The sequence below is a fragment of the Gallus gallus genome, chromosome 1 (genome assembly GCF_016699485.2).
Source record: "Gallus gallus isolate bGalGal1 chromosome 1, bGalGal1.mat.broiler.GRCg7b, whole genome shotgun sequence".
Taxonomy (NCBI): Eukaryota; Metazoa; Chordata; class Aves; order Galliformes; family Phasianidae; genus Gallus; species Gallus gallus.
In genome coordinates this window covers 105066527-105084815 of record NC_052532.1, presented here as the reverse complement: position 1 = coordinate 105084815, position 18289 = coordinate 105066527, and the positions used below count along the sequence as shown (strand labels likewise).

The 18289-nt window shown below is 45.8% G+C and overlaps 1 protein-coding gene across 6 annotated transcripts in view; it reads right to left on the bottom strand.

The window, feature by feature from the left end:
- Positions 1–460: 460 nt before the first annotated feature.
- EVA1C (eva-1 homolog C) overlaps positions 461–18289 on the bottom strand; it is a 36808-nt gene continuing 18979 nt past the window's right edge. For 4 of the 6 annotated variants that reach the window (XM_046900872.1, XM_025145015.3, XM_015299781.4 and 1 more), the window contains 5 exons: positions 16189–16341; positions 6795–6938; positions 3131–3211; positions 2381–2470; positions 461–995 (listed from right to left, as the gene is read on the bottom strand). In XM_046900872.1, coding sequence (XP_046756828.1) covers positions 604–995; positions 2381–2470; positions 3131–3211; positions 6795–6938; positions 16189–16341 — 860 coding nt within the window. In that variant the 3' untranslated portion in view covers positions 461–603. The remainder of the gene's footprint in view (positions 996–2380; positions 2471–3130; positions 3212–6794; positions 6939–16188; positions 16342–18289) is intronic. The other 2 variants (XM_015299795.4, XM_015299796.4) reach the window with 1 other exon arrangement.

The following is an 18289-nucleotide window of genomic DNA, read 5'->3' as shown; positions in this document are numbered from 1 at the left end:
TGAAACTCGATGATCGTTGTGGTCCTTTTCAACCCAGGCCATTCTATGACCAAACATTTCCCTCAGAGAAAAATGCACTGGCTGTTGGGGCAGCCAAACAGATGTTGAGGGGACACTATTTTTTCACACTCCCTGTATGTTCTAAAGAGGCTTCATCTTCAAGCTTCAGTGTTTAATTCTGTCCTGTCCTGCTCTTTCTGTTAATAACGCATTTCTCATCAACAGCACATTCTCATGTGATTTATGAGCTGCAACACACCAACTGGTTACAAGAGCCACGTCCTAATGCAGAAGGCTCTTCTCTACATTGCGCTTCTCAATTGTTTTCCTCCTTTCCCTAATAGTTCATAAACCGCATGTGGCAGTCCCGAATGACACTGAACAGCAATCTATAATATAATTCAGAGCTATGAAAGCTTATGCACGTGTTTTTCCACAGAACGATTTATGGACAGCGAAGGGCTTGAAACTCTCTTTTTATTGCATATATTTCTTCTTACTTCACAAATAATTATACGTACTGTTATAAATGTTCCTTCACAGAAGGTACATTTCTTTTTAAAAAAAAAAAAAAAAAAAAAAAAAGGGGGCTGAAATACGCCATTATTCCTCGTTGATATAAAATGTGTTCATATTTCTGGGCGGTGTCATATCCAAACCACTGTTCATCCAAATTTCTTGCATGATCTGCTCCCTCCTCTCTATCCGCTCAGCCAGGTCCGCTGCTTCCGCTGAGTTATAACCTGAGTAAGAAGGTCTATAAAGTTCTGCCAGCTCGTCTGGCAGCTCCGACCCAGAGGAGTCTTCATCTTCCTCCTCCTCGCTTTCACTGCTCTCATCCACTCCATCGCTTTCTGGCACCAAGTGCTCCTTCTTTTCCTGCAGTTTCTGGAAGTCTTTAAAGCAGGACACGCGGATCACCAAGGCACACAGCGTGAGGATTAATCCCACACAAACACTGGACACAAACAGCAGAGCGGCTCTTTCCGGGTGATCTGAAATTAGAAATCCAACGCATAAACTCTTCTCCAGCTCTGCCGAAGTCTAGCTACAAAGCAGCCAGCTGCCATTTCCAGTGCTCTGCACTACATGGCCACAGTGGCAGTGGGGCTGGGGGAAACTTGTTGCATCCTGCCCCAGAAGCATCCCGTACTTGGAAACTGAACTCTCTACTGTCTCTGCTTCTTCAGCTTGCTGTGCAAAACCCACACTTTGTTAGCATTGTTAATCACCTGCCAGAAATACACCATTTTTTCCAGCCATCCTGCCCAAACAGGTCTTACCTTCACAAAGAGGGAACATGAGGGAGCTGGGGTTCTTTGGTCTCGAGAAGAGGAGGATCGGGGGAGACCTCATTGCTCTCTACAACCACCTGAGAGGAGGTTGTGGTGAGGTGGGGGTCAGCCACTTCTCCAGGTAACAGCGATAGGACGAGAGGGAATGGCCTCAAGTTGTGCCAGGGGAGGTTCAGGTTGGGTATTCTTCTCAGAAAGAGTGGTGAACAGGCTGCCCAAGGAGGTGGTGGAGTCACCATCCCTGCAGGTGTTCAGGAACCACGTGGATGTGGCACTGAGGGACGTGGGCAGTGGGCGTGGTGGGGGTGGGTTGGACTAGGTGATCTTAGAAATCTTTTCCAATCTTAACGATTCTTTGATTCTATGGGATGAGCAGCTCCATGCTCTGAGGAGCTATGGTAGCATTCCCAGCCCAGACTGGGTAGGGAACATTTTGGTTTCCAGCATGTTCTGAGATAGCATGTCAGTACAGCAACACAAGAGGCAGGGACTCCACAGCTGCATGGTTCTACCACTTTCTAGAGGAGCAGAAATCTTAATTCTGGAGTTGTTTCTTAATGCTTACTTCTGAAATCCATTCGACTTCTCCCATGGTGTCAGAGATCTGGTGACCACGAATTTATTGGCCTCAATGAAATTTGCCTTAGCGTTGTTAAGTCACAAGACCTGTCATGGCCCATACTGGAGATGGCTGCTTTCTTTGGTTGGTTGGTTCTTTACTGCTCTTCAGTGATCCTTATAGTTATGTAAACCAACATTTCCAAAAATGGATGTCTCCAACACTGCTCCCAGATCAGGACCAGATTTTAAAAAATACCGAACAACTAACAGCCCCCATTGAAAATATTCATTGAAAAAATCTTGGCAGCAGTACCTAAAAGAGTTTGGATCCTTCTGGATGGAAAATATTCTATAAATGTCAGTTACACTGTGATAGTCCCATCCACGGGACTTTAATTATATTGTAATAATACCGTTACTATAAATTTGGGATTACCAGCTGTCACCTTCTGAAGTCATCTTCCCTTTTCCCCTTCCTTCCAAAATGCCATCACCTAATGAACCAAGCTGCCTCATTTTCCTACCTCTAATATATGCAAATGTAGCCAAGGAGTTGCTAACGATGGTGCCATCGTTCTTTGGAGATCTTGATTCCTTTGGATCGATATCGATACCTGCAGTGAGAGGAGGTAGAACAGATTCAGTCACATTGTAGATGATAAAGCCATCAAGCTGATATTCCCCTTATCCCTTTTGAACTAACGAGTCTGTCCAAAAGACAGGCAGGCCAGCACTGCGGCATAGGAACCTTACAGGATGTTAAACCAAATAATGGTTGGTAAACAAAATAGATGTTAAAATAAATCTTGAAGTAAAATATAATTAATAAGGTATTGGAAATACTGAATACATGTAAAACCTTATTTTAGAAAAGAAATTATTACCACGTGAATCCCCTTGTCTCTTCCCATTAAGCTTTCTGAAATAATTTACTTCATTAACTTCACAGCTGCCAAATGGACTTCCCAGTCCAGTCACTGCAGTGCTCTCATCAGCGATGACAGCAAATATGCACTGGCCACATCATTCATTTTATTTGCATTTAGGAGGAGCAAGCTCCTCAGAAGCAGCGTAAGGCGCATACAGCTGACTGCAGGGCCTCCTGTGAGCTTTTCCCTCCTGCCTGCTGTGACAGCTGTGTCCGCGAGGCAGAGAGAAGCCGTCCCAGAGGCACTCCCACTGTCCCCTCCCTCACACCCCCTTCTGCTGTACCACAATGTCCTACTGCAATCAAAAGAGAGCAGGAAACCTTTTATTATTTATTTTTTAATTACCACGTTCACCGTCATTCTGCTTCACGGAAGAATTGTCGTGAGTGACCAGGTGGTTGACAGCTGTGAGGATGAATTTAGGAACTGGAAAGAAGAAAGGCAAATGATGCACTGTCAGTTTTGCAAGCCAGATCCCCTGTTAATTACCATTCCCCACTACAGGATCACAGAACAGCTGAGGCTGCCGGGGCCCTCTGGGTCCAGCTGGCCCAAACTCTGTTCCAGCAGGGACACCCAGAGCAGGGTGCCCAGGGCCAGGTCTGTGTGGCTTTTAGACATCTCCAAGGAGGAGATTCCACAGCCTGTGGGCAGCCTGTGCTGGTGCTCCAACACCCTCACAGCCAAGGAGTGTTTGCTGGGTTCTAAATGAATGGGGTTTCTGATGGTGGTGCCTCAGGCTATGCCCTGCAAGGATAGCAGCAGTTGGAGAAATTGTGCCTGCTGGAATCCCTGGGCACAGCTGTGCTACTTACAGCTGCTGGCTGACATTCACATGATTGCATTTTAACCTCATGGCAGGTGAACACCCTGAAACCTGGATCTCTGGTGTCACCCACCTGCCAAGAGTTGAGCACAGCTTGGCTTTTCAGGGTTTGCAGGAGGAGGCAGCCCCAGGTAGGGACTGGTCTCCCCACACACCCATGGGAGTGGAGCAGCCCTTCTACTACAGAAGGGATGTGACAGCCAGTAGAAAAGAGAAAAAAGCCAGGATCACAGAACGTCCTGAGCAGGAGGAACCAACTCGGAACACTGAGTCCGACTCCAGGCTTCACACAGCACCACCCAAAATCTAAACCCTACGTCTGAAAGTGGTGTCCAAACGCTCCTGGAACTCTGGCACTTGGGGCTGTGCCCACTGCCCTGGGCAGCCTGTTCACACTCCCTCACCCACTGGCAATGCTGGGCCCAGTGCACCCCTGGGTACGGTAGGCCCTTTGTGCTGCCACGGCTCACGGCTGACTCAGATTCAACTCACTGTCAGAATGGCCCAGAAACATTTAAAGACTTGTCTGACATTCTCTGCAGAGCCTCTGAAGTGAGCGCTCCCAGAGAGGGAAGGTGCTCAGGATGAGGTGGCAGGGTGCTGCTGGGTAATCCTCATTTATTTTGTTCTCTTGGGATGTTTTCCCATTCTTGTTAAGATAAATAAAAGAGCTAAAAGAAAGCACGTCGTGTAGATACGGAGAGCTCTCAGATTGTGCACGAGATGAATGGGCCCTTCATGGATTCAGATCTTGGCACTTGCTCCCTCTATTGTATGAAGGCTCATTGATTGATTTTCAGACTGATGTGAAGGGGGAAAAAAAAGACAGAAATTCCAAGTCTGAAGCCCACCTATATCCTGCATACAGACGTTTGCCAGTAAGTAGTATTAAAGAAAGTCAAACAAAAGAAAGTCAAACAGAACAGAGGAGACAGAAGTTTGGGGCTCAGCGGTTTTTACATTCAAAACAACTAAAAATAGCCCTTCTTTCTCAGCAGAGCTCTTCTGTATGTGTGGACTCAAAGTCATAACTGCTGCCTTTCCCGATGAAGGATTTTTTTAGAGTTCTTTGCTCCTGTTTGCAATAGAAAGCCATCAGAGATAGGGGCAAAGGGACTAACTGCTATTTTGCCTTGTGCATCACTGTAATTCTTAACCGTTCTCCAGCGGCAGAATCTTTTTGTTGACAGACAAGGCTGGTTTCCTTTCAGGCCACGTGCTGAATTCGCAGACCTGGCTGCTAGAAGCAGTGTGCTCGAGAGGTGGGAAAGTTTGCTACGGAAGTAGCAGGAAGGCAGAACGTGAGGGATCTGCTGTGCTGCTTTGGGAGCGCCACATTCTGATGGGCAGGAGGGCCCTGATGATGGACACACACCTGGTCCAGCCTTGTCTTGTCCTGTTGTCCCACCTCCTGCCAAGTCGGCATCCTCTGCTCATGCAAATATCTGTTGCAGGGGGATGTTTGATTTAGAACATCACAGGCAACAAAAGTTCTCGGCTGCTTGCATTGCTCTTGGCTGCTTGCACTATAAATTTTTGCTGGGGTTTCATTTCAGACACACTATATTCATAAGGACTTTAACCAAGATGAGGTGTGCCCAGGTCACTGGACAGACTGGCTGACACCAACAGAAGGATTATTTTAATCTACATTAGATCCTGTGCAGCTCCGCTTTGCCAGGCAGGGCAGGAGCCAGCAAGCAACTGTAAAATGCCAGAGGCATCCAGGACGTGCAGTCAGAAGCTGTGTTTCCTGGGGCTGGCTCCTTGCCTCAGCAGGAGCTGGTAGATTACAGTCTCTGCAGACTTCAGGTGATGCTGAGGAGGTTGTGGGACTGGGGCTGCGAGAAAACAGCATCTCCCAGCTCCTGCTAAGTTGTTATTAACCATACAGTACAAACACAGGCAGACACTAACTAGCTGCTGACCTCTGAGATAGGGAGTATGGTTTTTTCACGTTCCTGATCATGCTTTCAAGTGTGGCACAGCACTCAGAAAATGGGGTCTGCTCAGCTGTGTCCTTGTCACTTCAGGAAAATGCCCATTTACCTCAGCTTGGGAAGCATCAGGCTAGCAGGGATCTTCTAGTGAGGGGAAAGAATGTAAAATGCCATTCTGGACCACGCCCAGCCTCTTCCCACGTTCCCTAGATGATCTGTAAAATAATTAGACCTGCAAACCACTGGCTAATGCTTCAGACTGCACAACTCAGTAGGATCTGGCAGAAGAAAAAGTCTTCGACGTGTGCCAGCAAAGCACACAAGCACTATTTATTATCCATGCGTTAGTGCAAAAACAACTCACTGAAAATCAGAATGCAGAACCTCACTGCAAACAAACATACGCTTGTTTTCCAGTATACGGATGCGTAAGAAAGAACAATCTGTTGCAATTATCCTTACTCTAATTAAAGAGAATTCCATTAACACATTCATAAGGTTACTACAGCATGAAGGCAAACACACAATAATGTTGTGTGTTTGTTAGTGCGAAGACAGGCTCCAGCTCTCTTCAACAATGTGAAGAGGAGAGCCGCTGCAGTGCCTCTCGCCTGACAACGTACACATGGAGAGACTGGAAGAGAAATTCTCTCGTGCCAGCAAGGGAACAGCTGGGGCTCCCTTTCCTCTGACCCTCAGGTGGGCAGGGATCTGGCAGTCAGTCCCGCACGGCTGTTCCCAAAAGTACTCTGATAGCCAGTGCTCTTTGGAGCCAGCAGCTTCCCAAGCCACGCACAGCAAGCAGAGCAGTAACTTGGTAAAACTGATTGGACACGTCCACCGGCATGTCAGACAGGCACCTCCGAGGGTCACAGTTCATCCCCAAAAGCAGAGGCGGAGGAAATCTGTTCCAGTCCTCGGCCAAAGAAAGACATTCCTAAGAGGATACAACACCTATATAAGGCACGGCACTGAAGACCTGCAATCCTTTTCCTCCCGTCTTTATTTGTACTGTACTTTGCTGTCCCGTGGCCCTGGCTTTTGAGAAAAAGAACTGCATGGAACTCTGCCTTCCCATGACGCAAATACATTAATCTATACCAAAGAAAATGAGAAACTCTTCTTCCTTCTTGTCTGTGTTGCTTCAGTTCTGTGAGTGACGCATAACCTCTCAAGCCCTTATTTCGGTGAGACATTTTTATAGGGAATGAGGGCTTTAACATTACCATGCATTTGCTCTTACCACATGCATAGCTGACGTTCAGGTGTTTTGCCACTCCAGGTAGGCACGGACTTCCAAAATCTTGGCTACTGACAATAATCTTGCATCTCTGTTTCCCATAACACCTCTTTGATAACACTTCTAGCGCTGTGTGAGACAAGCAGTCTGAAAGAAAAACGCATCCAATGAGTATACGACTCTGCTGTTACCAGGAATAATAACTGCCACGTGCACAGCTAGAGATACAAATCTGCTATCAATTTCAGACACCCTAAGCAAGATCTCAGAATTAGGCATTAACATTTGTGAATGCAAGGAAGTCAGCACTGATGAAATTGAGGATTTGCGGCAAATTGACTCCCTCATGATGACTTCCAGTTGCGTACTATGGTCGCAGTAAGATTCATGTCAAACTCCAAATGAGGCGCCTTGCAAACATCCTCTCTATTCTTTTCAGGATGACCTGGAAGAACTAAGCATCTTCACACAGCTCTCCACCTGCTCCACCTCAAGATGAGTGTGCCAGTAAAGGGCGATGCAGCGCTGCTTGCAGTTCTCCCTCTCCTCTCCCAGGGTTATCACCATGGTTTGACTGGATGCCCAGTTTCAGTTCAAGTTAGGTGAGATCAATTTCTGTGCACCACAACAGCTAGGTCTATGGTGAAGTCAAGGCTAGCTTATGATTTACTCTGCCTGGTGCTGCTAGGAGCCATTCTGCTGTGGCCAAGAGGTCAAAACAGGCTCAGTGTTTAACCAGAAAACCATGTGACTTCTCTCTGTCATACCAAATGCTGCAGTGCTCCCATCAGGCTGGCAAATTTGAATGCCTAAGGCAATGTCAATGGTCAAAGGCACCTACAGTGCACTGTACTAATGCTCACAGCTGCACCTGCCCGCATTTGCTGGGCCAGAGATCTTTTCACTCCAGTCTTCTACCTTCCACCATGATTTATAAATGAATGAGACACGGTCAGCAGATTTTACACCAAAGCTGAATTTCAATGGGAAAGTTTGTGTATCAGACAAACTTTTAGAATTCTGCTTTAAAAAAAGAATGTCTCTAAATGTGATTGAATTCGCAGTATCCACATTAGCTGAACCTCAATCCAAAGAGATACCTTCTGGTTCTGGTTTTGAAGCAGAAAATACTGCAAGTCTCGAGTAAGCAACATCTTCCTGAAGCTGTCTGCTTCCAGTCAGTGTTTCCTCATCCTTTTGGTACGTTTCTATGGGTGGCAGATATTTCTCATTCTAGTCTCCCTGGGCAGCAACATTCTATAGATTTGACAACATATTCTCTGTTCATTAGAACCATCTTTCCTTCTGTAACAGCCCTGAGACAAACATGGCATCTTCACCTTCCAGCTGCTTAAGCTCACTTGTGCCTTTGCAGAGGAAGGAGAAATCATGCTTGCAAGGACACTCCATAGCTTTCTCAAATCAGTCCTGTTTGAAAAGAATGGAGAGTGCTGAGACTGTGGTTCTTGGTGAAGAAGATTGACCTCCAACATGTGTACATGGGGTAGATCTGTGATTTTTAGAGTTAATCTCTTGACACCAGCACCGTCATGTATGTAAACAGAACATTAGGAGATACTGGGCTGATCCGTCTGGCAAAGGGCCCAGGGATCAGCACTGAAGATAGATTTTAGGGGAGAGCAACCTTCTCTTTTGGGGGACCTAAGAACCTAATACCTGGAAGGCTGTTGGGTGGGCTAGGGAAGCTGTCTTGAGACACTGGATAGCTCTGCTTAAATAACTCAGTTCTTTTAGTCTCTCTGGCCATCTCTGCTAACTAAGAATGCGTCCAGGTGGACATTTTAGGCAGCTAAGCAGCATTTTTTGGCAAGCATGAAAACAACTGGAGAATATCAGGAGGAACTATCAGATGATTCATAAATCACAGAATCATCTAGGTTGGAAGTGAGCTTCAGGATCATCACATCCAACTGATGAATAGATTGGGAGCACAGCAGCAATCTGGAGAAGTTAATTATATGTTCTACAAACTCTCCTGCCCATTGAGCTGCACGCAGTGTCTTAAGGAAGAGCCAGCTGTTGCGCTGATGGTTCTCTACAAATTCAGTGATACAGTGAGTACATGTTTCATTTTGCCTCTGGTAGATGTTTGTTCTTGTTTCTCTGAGAGTTAATAGCTCCTTATCACCTACACTCATGTTGGCTTTGGCTCCTCTACCGTCATGTGCCTGTAGGCTCCTGGCAGGCCTGTTTTTCGAGAGCTTTGCAAGGCTTGGCTGGTGTCACAGGTGTGTGAACACAAACTAAGGCTGGCTTGCTTCTGGAGGACAGCACAGACATTAACTGAAAAGACCCATAGCAAAAATGAAACAAAACAAACCAAGCACTACTTAACAGCTATCTGTGGTACAGCAAGATTTTGGCAGTCAGTACAGTGCAAAACTGTTCAGTTTCCTTCTCTCAGTTGTGTGTGTGTCCTTGCTGCCTCCCCAAGCTGTCCTGGCAGCTCCAGTGAAGGCTGAACCATGAGTTCAGCTCGGAGGAATTCTGTGTACTCAGTACCAAAGGCCACTTTTTCATCGGCTGCAGCTTCATCTGCACTATCTCCCACATGCAGACGTTACAGACGTGTATCTGCAGTGAAGTCAGAGGAGTCGGTGTGTGCTGAAGAGACACCCAAGCTATTTTCAACCAAACTTGCTTGGGGGTCTAACAACAAACCAGCTGCAGCAACACAGAGCTGACGCTGGGGATAACTTCTCCTTCATAGAATCATAGAATGGCCTGGATTGAAAAGGACCACAATGACCATCGAGTTTCAACCCCCCTGCTATGTGCAGGGTCTCCAATCACCAGATCAGGCTGCCCAGAGCCACATCCAGCCTGGCCTTGAATGCCTCCAGGGATGGGGCATCCACAGCCTCCTTGGGCAACCTGTTCCTTCAGGTCATACATCTCACTGCAGTGTCTGAACTCACTGAGTTCCACTCAGCAGTCCCGAAGAAATCACAAATTAGGAGAATATAAACATGTCTTGAGTCTTCTTCCTGAACATCTAAGTACTGTTTGAACTAAGCTTACATTTTATGGGGCTTGCTAAATTGGTACCAGATGTTTAAAATAAACTGCCTCTTGAAAAGCACTTTCTCAGAATGCCAGAAGGTTGGTGACACCCCCAGCAGCAGCAGAAAGGGCAGCTCTGGATGGCTGGGAAAACACTCATTTTTCATTCCCTTCCGTCAGAGCTGCCTGTTACACATCGTGAGTGCTGGTGAGTCCCTTGAAACGCACGCGTCTGTGGGTGGCATGGAGATATGGGCATGAAGCAGAGGCTCTTAACACAGCGGTAAACTATCAAACCTGACTGCAGCTATTTAACAGTTAGAGCAGAAAGCCTTGTTTCTGGAAGCAAGGCTCTTTCAGCTCCTTAATTAGCTTTGTTTTGGAAAGTTTTGGCATGCAAATGACACGCCATAAATCACGCAGGCTTTAATGAGTAGCAATTTGTTTTCTGATTCTTCAAAGCTTCTCTCAATTCAGTCCCTAGGAGCTTTCCCTCCCTTTCTTTGCCTCCTGCCACACAAGAGCTGCAGGTGATGGAACAGCCAGAGCTGGCCCAAGAGTTTTGCGCCAAGCGCTGCCAACAGCCTCTGCTCACACCCTCTGCAGACATGACTGGCTGCTGCTTTCTCCCACATTGCTACGCACAGGGCACAAGATGTTGTGGGTGAGTGATGCGTCCCAAACGCAGACCCATATTACATCAAAAGTAACGTGCTGATAAAGGACCAGGGCTCCCATAAGAGGAGCCCCATCTCAATTTTTCACTTCGGTGCTAGAGTCCAGCTGCTCGCTGCTTTCATCCCAAACTGCTGGCTGGCTTCGAGTGCTTTATGTTTTCTGGGCCGTGTCTACCCACAAAAGAATAAGGAGCACGCTTTTAAGATCAATTGAAAGCAGAGATTTCACACTACCAAATCAGCACAGCTTGTGCTTTGTGGAGCCCAGATATCAGCCCTGAGAATAAGAAGTGACAAGGGGAAACGGTGGAGTTCCGGACTAAGCTAGGGCTGCATACTCCTAAAGAAAGTTTCCATAATAATATGGTAATTTATGCAAAAGCATGGCACACAGCGTCCTGCCTATGCAGCAGAAAAGGGCTGTTTGTGCTGCTGGTTCTAGCAGAAACATTTATGAGAAATGGTGCTGGTACCTTTACATTCCAGCTCCAAGTTCTGCCAGTATGCTATGCTAAAAATACTTACTGTCAGAACAGGCCATTCCTTACGAGTGAATACGGTACCACGGCATTCTGCAAAGCTGCACCATCTCTCTCCCATGCCACGCAGCAGCAGCTCATGTGCCTGCTGCAGGCTCCTCTAGCCTGCAGGAGATTAGCCCATTATTTGGTGTTATTTAAAGTGCCTTGGAGTTCAGAATTCAGCCTGTAAGCACTTGGTGCAGAAACCCACAGTTCTCCTCTCTGTGCACGCACACAGGCATGGAGTGAGGGCCAGCACAAACAGCAAGCAGAGGATACAAGCAGAGGTCCATGCTACTTGGAGGGCAGCAGGAACTGAGCCCTTCTGCTCAAAAGCCTACAGCTTTGTTTTGCACAATTTGGTTTGTTACCTTATTTTAAACTTGAGTGTCAAGTATACTTTTCCAACTGTTCAAAAATCTATGCTAGAAGAACCTAGGTACAAGGAAACCCTGTAACTGCTAGTGAAGAAAACACTAATGGATGAAGTGCTCTCTCCCACACATGACAAGGCAGCAGTGGCAGAAGCTGCAAAGGGAGATGTTGACTTTCCTCATGTCCCTGAGCCCCGGCACTGCTACAGAACCATGCCTCTGCATCTATTCTGCTCACAGCATCCTGCTGCCTTGTCCCCTGGAGCACTTTGCCCTTTCACCATGAGCCTCTGTAAGAGGTCCTATTCTATGTTACCAAAATAACTTTTCTGCAGTCTCAGATTTCTTCTACTCTGGAGCCTGTCACCTGTATGACTGTCCACAGGGCTTGTGTTTGAAATCAACTTCTAATTAGCTAGTAATATAAGCTATGCAGGTGAGGCATAGGAATAGCAGGGTATACCCGGGCCTAGAGCTGATAGTACTTGCAGTCTAGAAAGGACTCGGTCATGTTGTCTTCAGCAGCTTTCAGCTAGGAGTCCTCACTCCTTCCTGCAGCAGAGCACTGGGCTCAGAGTTTCTGCTAATCTAAGTGCTCCTTCAAGTGTCAGTATTTCAGTGCCCAGTGTTTCCCAAATTCCAGCCAATTTACACGGTTTGTGATTTACAGCACCTAGAAATATATCTAGCATGAACCTAGTAACTTTGGTGTGTATTTCCCGATATGCCTGCATCTGTTTGTACTTTTACTTCATTAACAGCTGCTCTGCAGAGACTTACTCAAGGAACTGGCTCACAGCAGGAAGAGTATACATCTCCTGATATGAGAAGGAGCCAAAAGCTTTTCAGTCATTGTTGCTGAATAAGAGATGCAGATAAACTGTCCACAATATTGATACAAAAAAAAAAAACAACCCTAAAAATATATATATAACAAATAAAGGGAATCATGACATCACAAAATACCCTTATATAACAAAGTCTTAATACCTTGCTAGCTAGAAGGCATCTACAGGATTCTGGAAGACTCTGTTTCCTGCTAATACCCCTTTTTCTTGCCTGAATATTATTTCAATGGGAAGAGGGGATTAGACAAAATCTAGCCCCAGGGTACATTATGCCATGGTGAAAGCTATGGCATGCGAGTGCCTGAACTTGTCACACACACACATGCACTCCTTCAACCTCCACAAAATGGGAAGAGGTTAAAATGAGGGCTGTGCCGGGAAGGACCCTACCTTTTGTTAATGCAGATAGGCAACTCTGGGTTCTGCTTGTCACTAGCACTTGAGGAAGCACACTTCTGACCAGCCAATGCACATCCAGGCAACACTTCTGGTAAGCACATTTTACTGTTCTGGCTTGCAAGCTACAGCAAGAGGCTACCTACTACCAAGCCTTCTTTCAAGTACTTTCATGTATTAACAAGACTAATCTATGATTTGAGAGATGTTTGTTGATCTGAATCTTCCTCATACTCTCTATTGTAACCTGTTTTGGCACAACTCTGACTTCATTTGGCCAATAAACTTTGTCTTTCCTCATGCACATGTTAGTACAAATGTAAAACACAGAGTATGTCAGAAAAAACTTACAGAGGAACCAAATGCTCCAGGCTCCTACTTTGCTGGAGATCTGCTGAGCACAATAGATTCTGCTAAGCAGAACTGCATCCAAACAAATCTTAGCTTTCTTGTAATGTTTTTGATCGTGGTAGCCACGCTGGATGCTGACCTGGGGCTCAGGGTCCCACACATGCTCTGAGGCCACACAGATGCTGTCAATGAAGCAATGGATTTATATACTGTTTACCATAGGGAGAAGAACCTTCATGATAAAGAAACTTTACGTCTTCCTATGTTTCATTTCAAGCACAGCTGTTTAAGTCTGACAGCTGATTTGATACACTGTTCACAGAAATGTAAACTGATAATTCAGAATACATCTGTCTCAGCTCAATGCTGCTGCTTGCCAGTAATGGCTTATCAGCTGCAATGCACATAATGTGAGGTGTCCAAAACCTAGAGAAATATCTAATTAATTCAACATCCAGTACTTCTAGTAGGAACATACCCAGTATAAATAAAAGCAAAACTCTGAGCTCAACAGAGACTTCCTATATATGTCATCAGAAACTACAGACAACTTCTTATTTGCATAGTACTAAAACAAATGTCACACAGCTTTCCTGTGATGCAGTGAAAGGAATGGTAGGGCTTGCCCACTGTCTAGGCCAAGATGCACAAACATGCATTGACATCTGTGCTTGAATAACCACATAAGTAAGATTTAAGCTCCAGATGGATAGAACTGGAGTCAATTGGATTTGGTTCCTAAGTGCTAAGTCCCTTGGGATAACTGAATGTATACTCCTAAGTGCTTTGGAAAACTATACTCACTGCAGGGTGTTACCGGCACCAAGAGGCCAACTACTTCATTAAGTAATGGGAAACCTATATCAGGGTTTACCTTCTGCATCTCTACCTTGTGTTTGTCTCAGGTTTTATGTTCTCTCCTGTTACCACTTTTAGGCTGCTTTGCAGAACACAAGAAGAGCAACAGCCAAAAAGTGCTTATGCAGGCAGTCACAGCACAGATTTTGTTTTCTTGTGAATTCCTCATCTGTTTACACTGGGAAACTTTATCCAGAAAGAGGAGTTTGCAGTATTATGATCTGTGGAATCTAAGAACTGTAGGACACTATAGGAAAGTAAGCAATTTCCAGAGGTGAATGAAATACAAGAAGCAAATATGATGGCCTCTTTCGATCAACTGAGCTCTTTCTGCTGTGCCTGGAGTCATACACTAAGGCCATCATCACAGAGAATGTATGGGTCCTTCAGGAACCTGCGAAAATATTCCCTTTGTAGAACAAACACACATAGCTAAAGTTTGTGTCGGAATAGCCACTGTGAAACACAGACCTGGCAGTTTTAAACAGATTCTTGCAAAAGAACAGAATACATTTTTCAGCCAATACATTTTTAATACTTATAAAACTAAACAGAAATACTGGCTTGCGGACAAATGGCTTTTAAGACTAGCTATTGATCTCTCTTGCTGTTCAGAGATGCTTCTTATAGATTTCACTTGTAACAGTTTCTCAGAAGTGAGTAAAGTTCAGGCTTGGAAAAGGACTGTGTCCAGTTTTGGGCCCCTCACTGTAAGAAAGACATCAAGGCCCTGGAGCGTGTCCAGAGGAGGGCAACAAAGCTGGTGAGGGGTCTGGAGCACAGGCCTTATGAAGAGCGGCTGAAGGAGCTGGGATTGTTCAGCCTAGAGAAGAGGAGGCTCAGGGGAGACCTTATTGCTCTCTATAACTACCTGAAGGGAGGTTACAGTGAGCTGGGGGTCAGCCTCGTCTCTCGTGCGACTAGTGATAGGACTAGAGGGAATGGCTTCAAGCTGTGCCAGGGAAGGTTCAGGCTGGACGTTAGGAAATACTGCTTCTCTGAAAGGGTGGTCAGGCAGTGGAATGGGCTGCCCAGAGAGGTGGTGGAGTCACCGAGCCTGGTGGTGTTCAAAGAGCGTTTGGATGTTGTGTTGAGGGACATGGTTTAGTGAGAACCATTGGTGATGGGCGAATGGATGATCCTGTGGGTCTTTTCCAGCCTTAGCAATTCTATGATTCTATGATTCTATGACTGGTGTCAGCCATCCAAGTCCTTCCCTGTGTGCTGTGAAGGGAGGTAAGCAGCACACAGGTCCTGCACTGGCCTTCTCCACAGCACGAAAACATACCTCCATGCTTTTGGTGTCTGGCATCGAATGCATTATTCATACAAGCATCCTCACAAACACATAAAATATATAATTAGGTACCTAATGATAAAAAATGAGTTATCAGTCTTACACCAGTCGAGACTTTGTAGTCAATGATTGGTAATTGATGTTGACCATAAACTATTGACGTTGTTTTGGGTTCTTCTACCTGTTTGAAGGGGAACAGTGTGAGTTTGATAGTGCTTATAGTCTGTGACCAAGGTGCTAATACTATAGCAACATTACTATACTGACTAGATATATTAATACAGCAACATCAATATTCAAATCCCTTGAGATGCACTTGTAGTAAGTCAGCAGTGACAGGGAATATTTCTAACACTAACACAGTGCTCTGTGCTGATATCTGTGGTCCCTGCACTTTTCTGGCCAGTGCCAACAGCTTCCATCACAATTAAGGCTGGTGAGCAGTCCCAGGAGTCAGACTGCATGCAGCCATCCTGCTATAGGGCTAGGTGCTACACACACACATAATTTCCTGCTTTCTGGGCTCCTGCCAGAGGGAAGCCCCAGGCAGATCTGATGTACTAGCACACTACCACAGTCTTGGAGTTGGGTCATACAACTGTATCCAAAGCAGTGGGTCCTGACCTGTGGACCTCATCCTGACCGTCTGTACTTAAGGCAAGGAGAGATCAGTGTGGAAGGCATCAGGAAGACAAGATGCCATGACACTCATGTTGCCTGGTCTTTCTCAGACATTGGAGGAAGATGAGAGGCCAGCAGCTGATATTCAATACAGTCACTTAAGTTCAAGAGAGCCAAAAGAAAGAGTATTTGATGGTAATCATAGTACAAATCATTAACTACATCAAGGGCTATTACTTTGCTTACACTTCTTACTCATTTCTCCCTTGTGCTAGGCACTTTGTTTGAGTTTCAGAAATAATCTCTCATGCTTCAACCATGAACACTTCCAAAATGCCACTGCTCTCGTGCCTGACCTTTTCTCCCCACCTGTGCCCACCTTTCCTGAGCACCCACATGGAGAAGGTCTATTGAGAGAATACCAACTCACCAAACTGAGGGATGCGCTCTGCCTTGGCCGAACAGATGTTGTCCTCGTGTGCCCAGCTGCCGTAGGTGGCAGAGTAGATGATAAGGAACTTGGACTCCTGACAGTGGAGCTTCAGTTCCTGGTTTTCACAGGCTGATTTGGTTTTGTATTCAGCTGAAATAGAAGCAAAAACAATACAGTAGCATGAGGCAAGTTTCTCAGCTAGACTGTTAGTAGCAAACAGCAGCATGACAGAAAACAGCTTTTCTGCAAGTTGTATTTTGAGTGATATGTGGAACAATTACAACCAGAGACAAAGCCAATAGCAAAGTGGAGCATTTCCTCCAACTAAATTGTTCCCTTATGACTGTCTGAAGCCTCCAGCTCTTTTTAAAACTGAACTGAAACACTAACTTTTGCCAATCTCCTCTCCCACTGGAACCTCCGCCCCCATTCCTGCCTGCTTTTCTGGCCTGCTTTCCACTACTGTTCGGGAAGACAAACCTCGTCCTTTCCTTTTGTACCTCCCAGGACAATGTTGCATTCTGTGCCCATTCCAAATGCTTGGGGCCTCATCAATCACGGAGGCGGTTGGCATTGCTGGTGGCACAGCACGCGGCACCAAGCGAGTGCCGAAGAATGGAGGACGGGCTGTGAGCCCCGAGCCAAGCAGTGCTCTCAGCTGTATTAGCATCGCTCCACCAGTCAGTGGGTTTCCCTGGGTGTGACCACCCGGCAAGGCTCCTTTGAAAGTTCTGCTGACAAAGCAGTGTGGATCAGGAGCCTGAGAAAAACACCGCCCTCTCTCTCTCAGGGGGCACGGGCAGGCTGGCAGAGCTCCCCACACTGAGAGGGATGACCTTTGGGGAAACGTGGCCAATCCCAACCAGGCACGAACCTAGGCTGGGTTCTGCCATCTGGTCAGATGCAGCCTAAGCAGTCATCCGCCTGTGGCCTACCACTGCTCAGGCCTCCCTGACCTGGCTATGGTGCCAAACCGTCCCTTCATGCAGTTGAGGCCAGGGAGAAGAGTTCGTTCTGCTCCATTCTTTTGTCTTTCAAAAACGTGAAAACAGGAAAGGAGGTTCTGAGCCAAGCAGGAGCAAAGGGAAATCTTATTGTTACTGAGAGAGCAGAGTGTGGGTGTAAGTGCTAGGGGATCCAGAGAGGAAAACTCCTATCTATTCAATAAAGGAAACACTGTTCCATTTAGAATAGTTGTTGTTGTTGTTTTAAAGGGTTAATTTTCTTTCTTGCTGCTCTTTCAAGTCCCTCCCAGATGCCATACTGTACTGCCATGGGAGTCGTGCCCACAAAATGGTGGCTCTGACCTCAGGGCTGGCAGCCTGAAGCTGGGCTCTGCCTCTGTGAGGCTGTGCTGGAGGGGCTGTGGGACAGACGTCATGAGACACACCAAGGGTTGGGATACAACAGACATCTCTAAAGAGATATAGAGGGGAGGGCAACAGAGGAGATGAAAAACTAAGGAATTTGGGTAATCACTTCAGCGCTCACTCGATGGCAAGGAGTTTGCAACATATGCTTAAAATTATACCCGAGCGACTTCCTGCATAGGGATGCTTTCCCAGCCAAGTCTAACAATATTGGTATCTCATCTACAAATATAAATTTCCTGCTGAATGAAATAACGTAACTTGCACTGGAACTGGACCCTCTTCTATTCTGAAAGCTAAATACACCTTTGACCAGCTTTTGTAATATTTGTACCACAGACAGTAAGTATTATGCGCTCAAAGTAACTTATTTCCAGTGGGAAAAATATTTAAAATATCAAAATAAGAATTAAAAATTAAAAAGAGGATCTACTTTTCATTAGTAGAAGGAGATTTCTAATGAAAACAGTCACAACCACGATATTCAATTGTATTTACTATCAGTAATGCAGTAATTGTAGTATATGAAAAAAATACAAACTGCAAGGTAATAAAACAGATCACAGAAATGATAAATTCTAGACACAGACTTAGATAATTGGACCAGTAAATCTCTCTGGCAGTTCTTTTGTCAGTGCTTTGCCAAAGCTAAGAACTGTCTATTCCTTTCCATCTTTGCTCTCCAGTTCTCTGCTGCATACTTTGTACGCAGTTTGCTGTGCCACGTC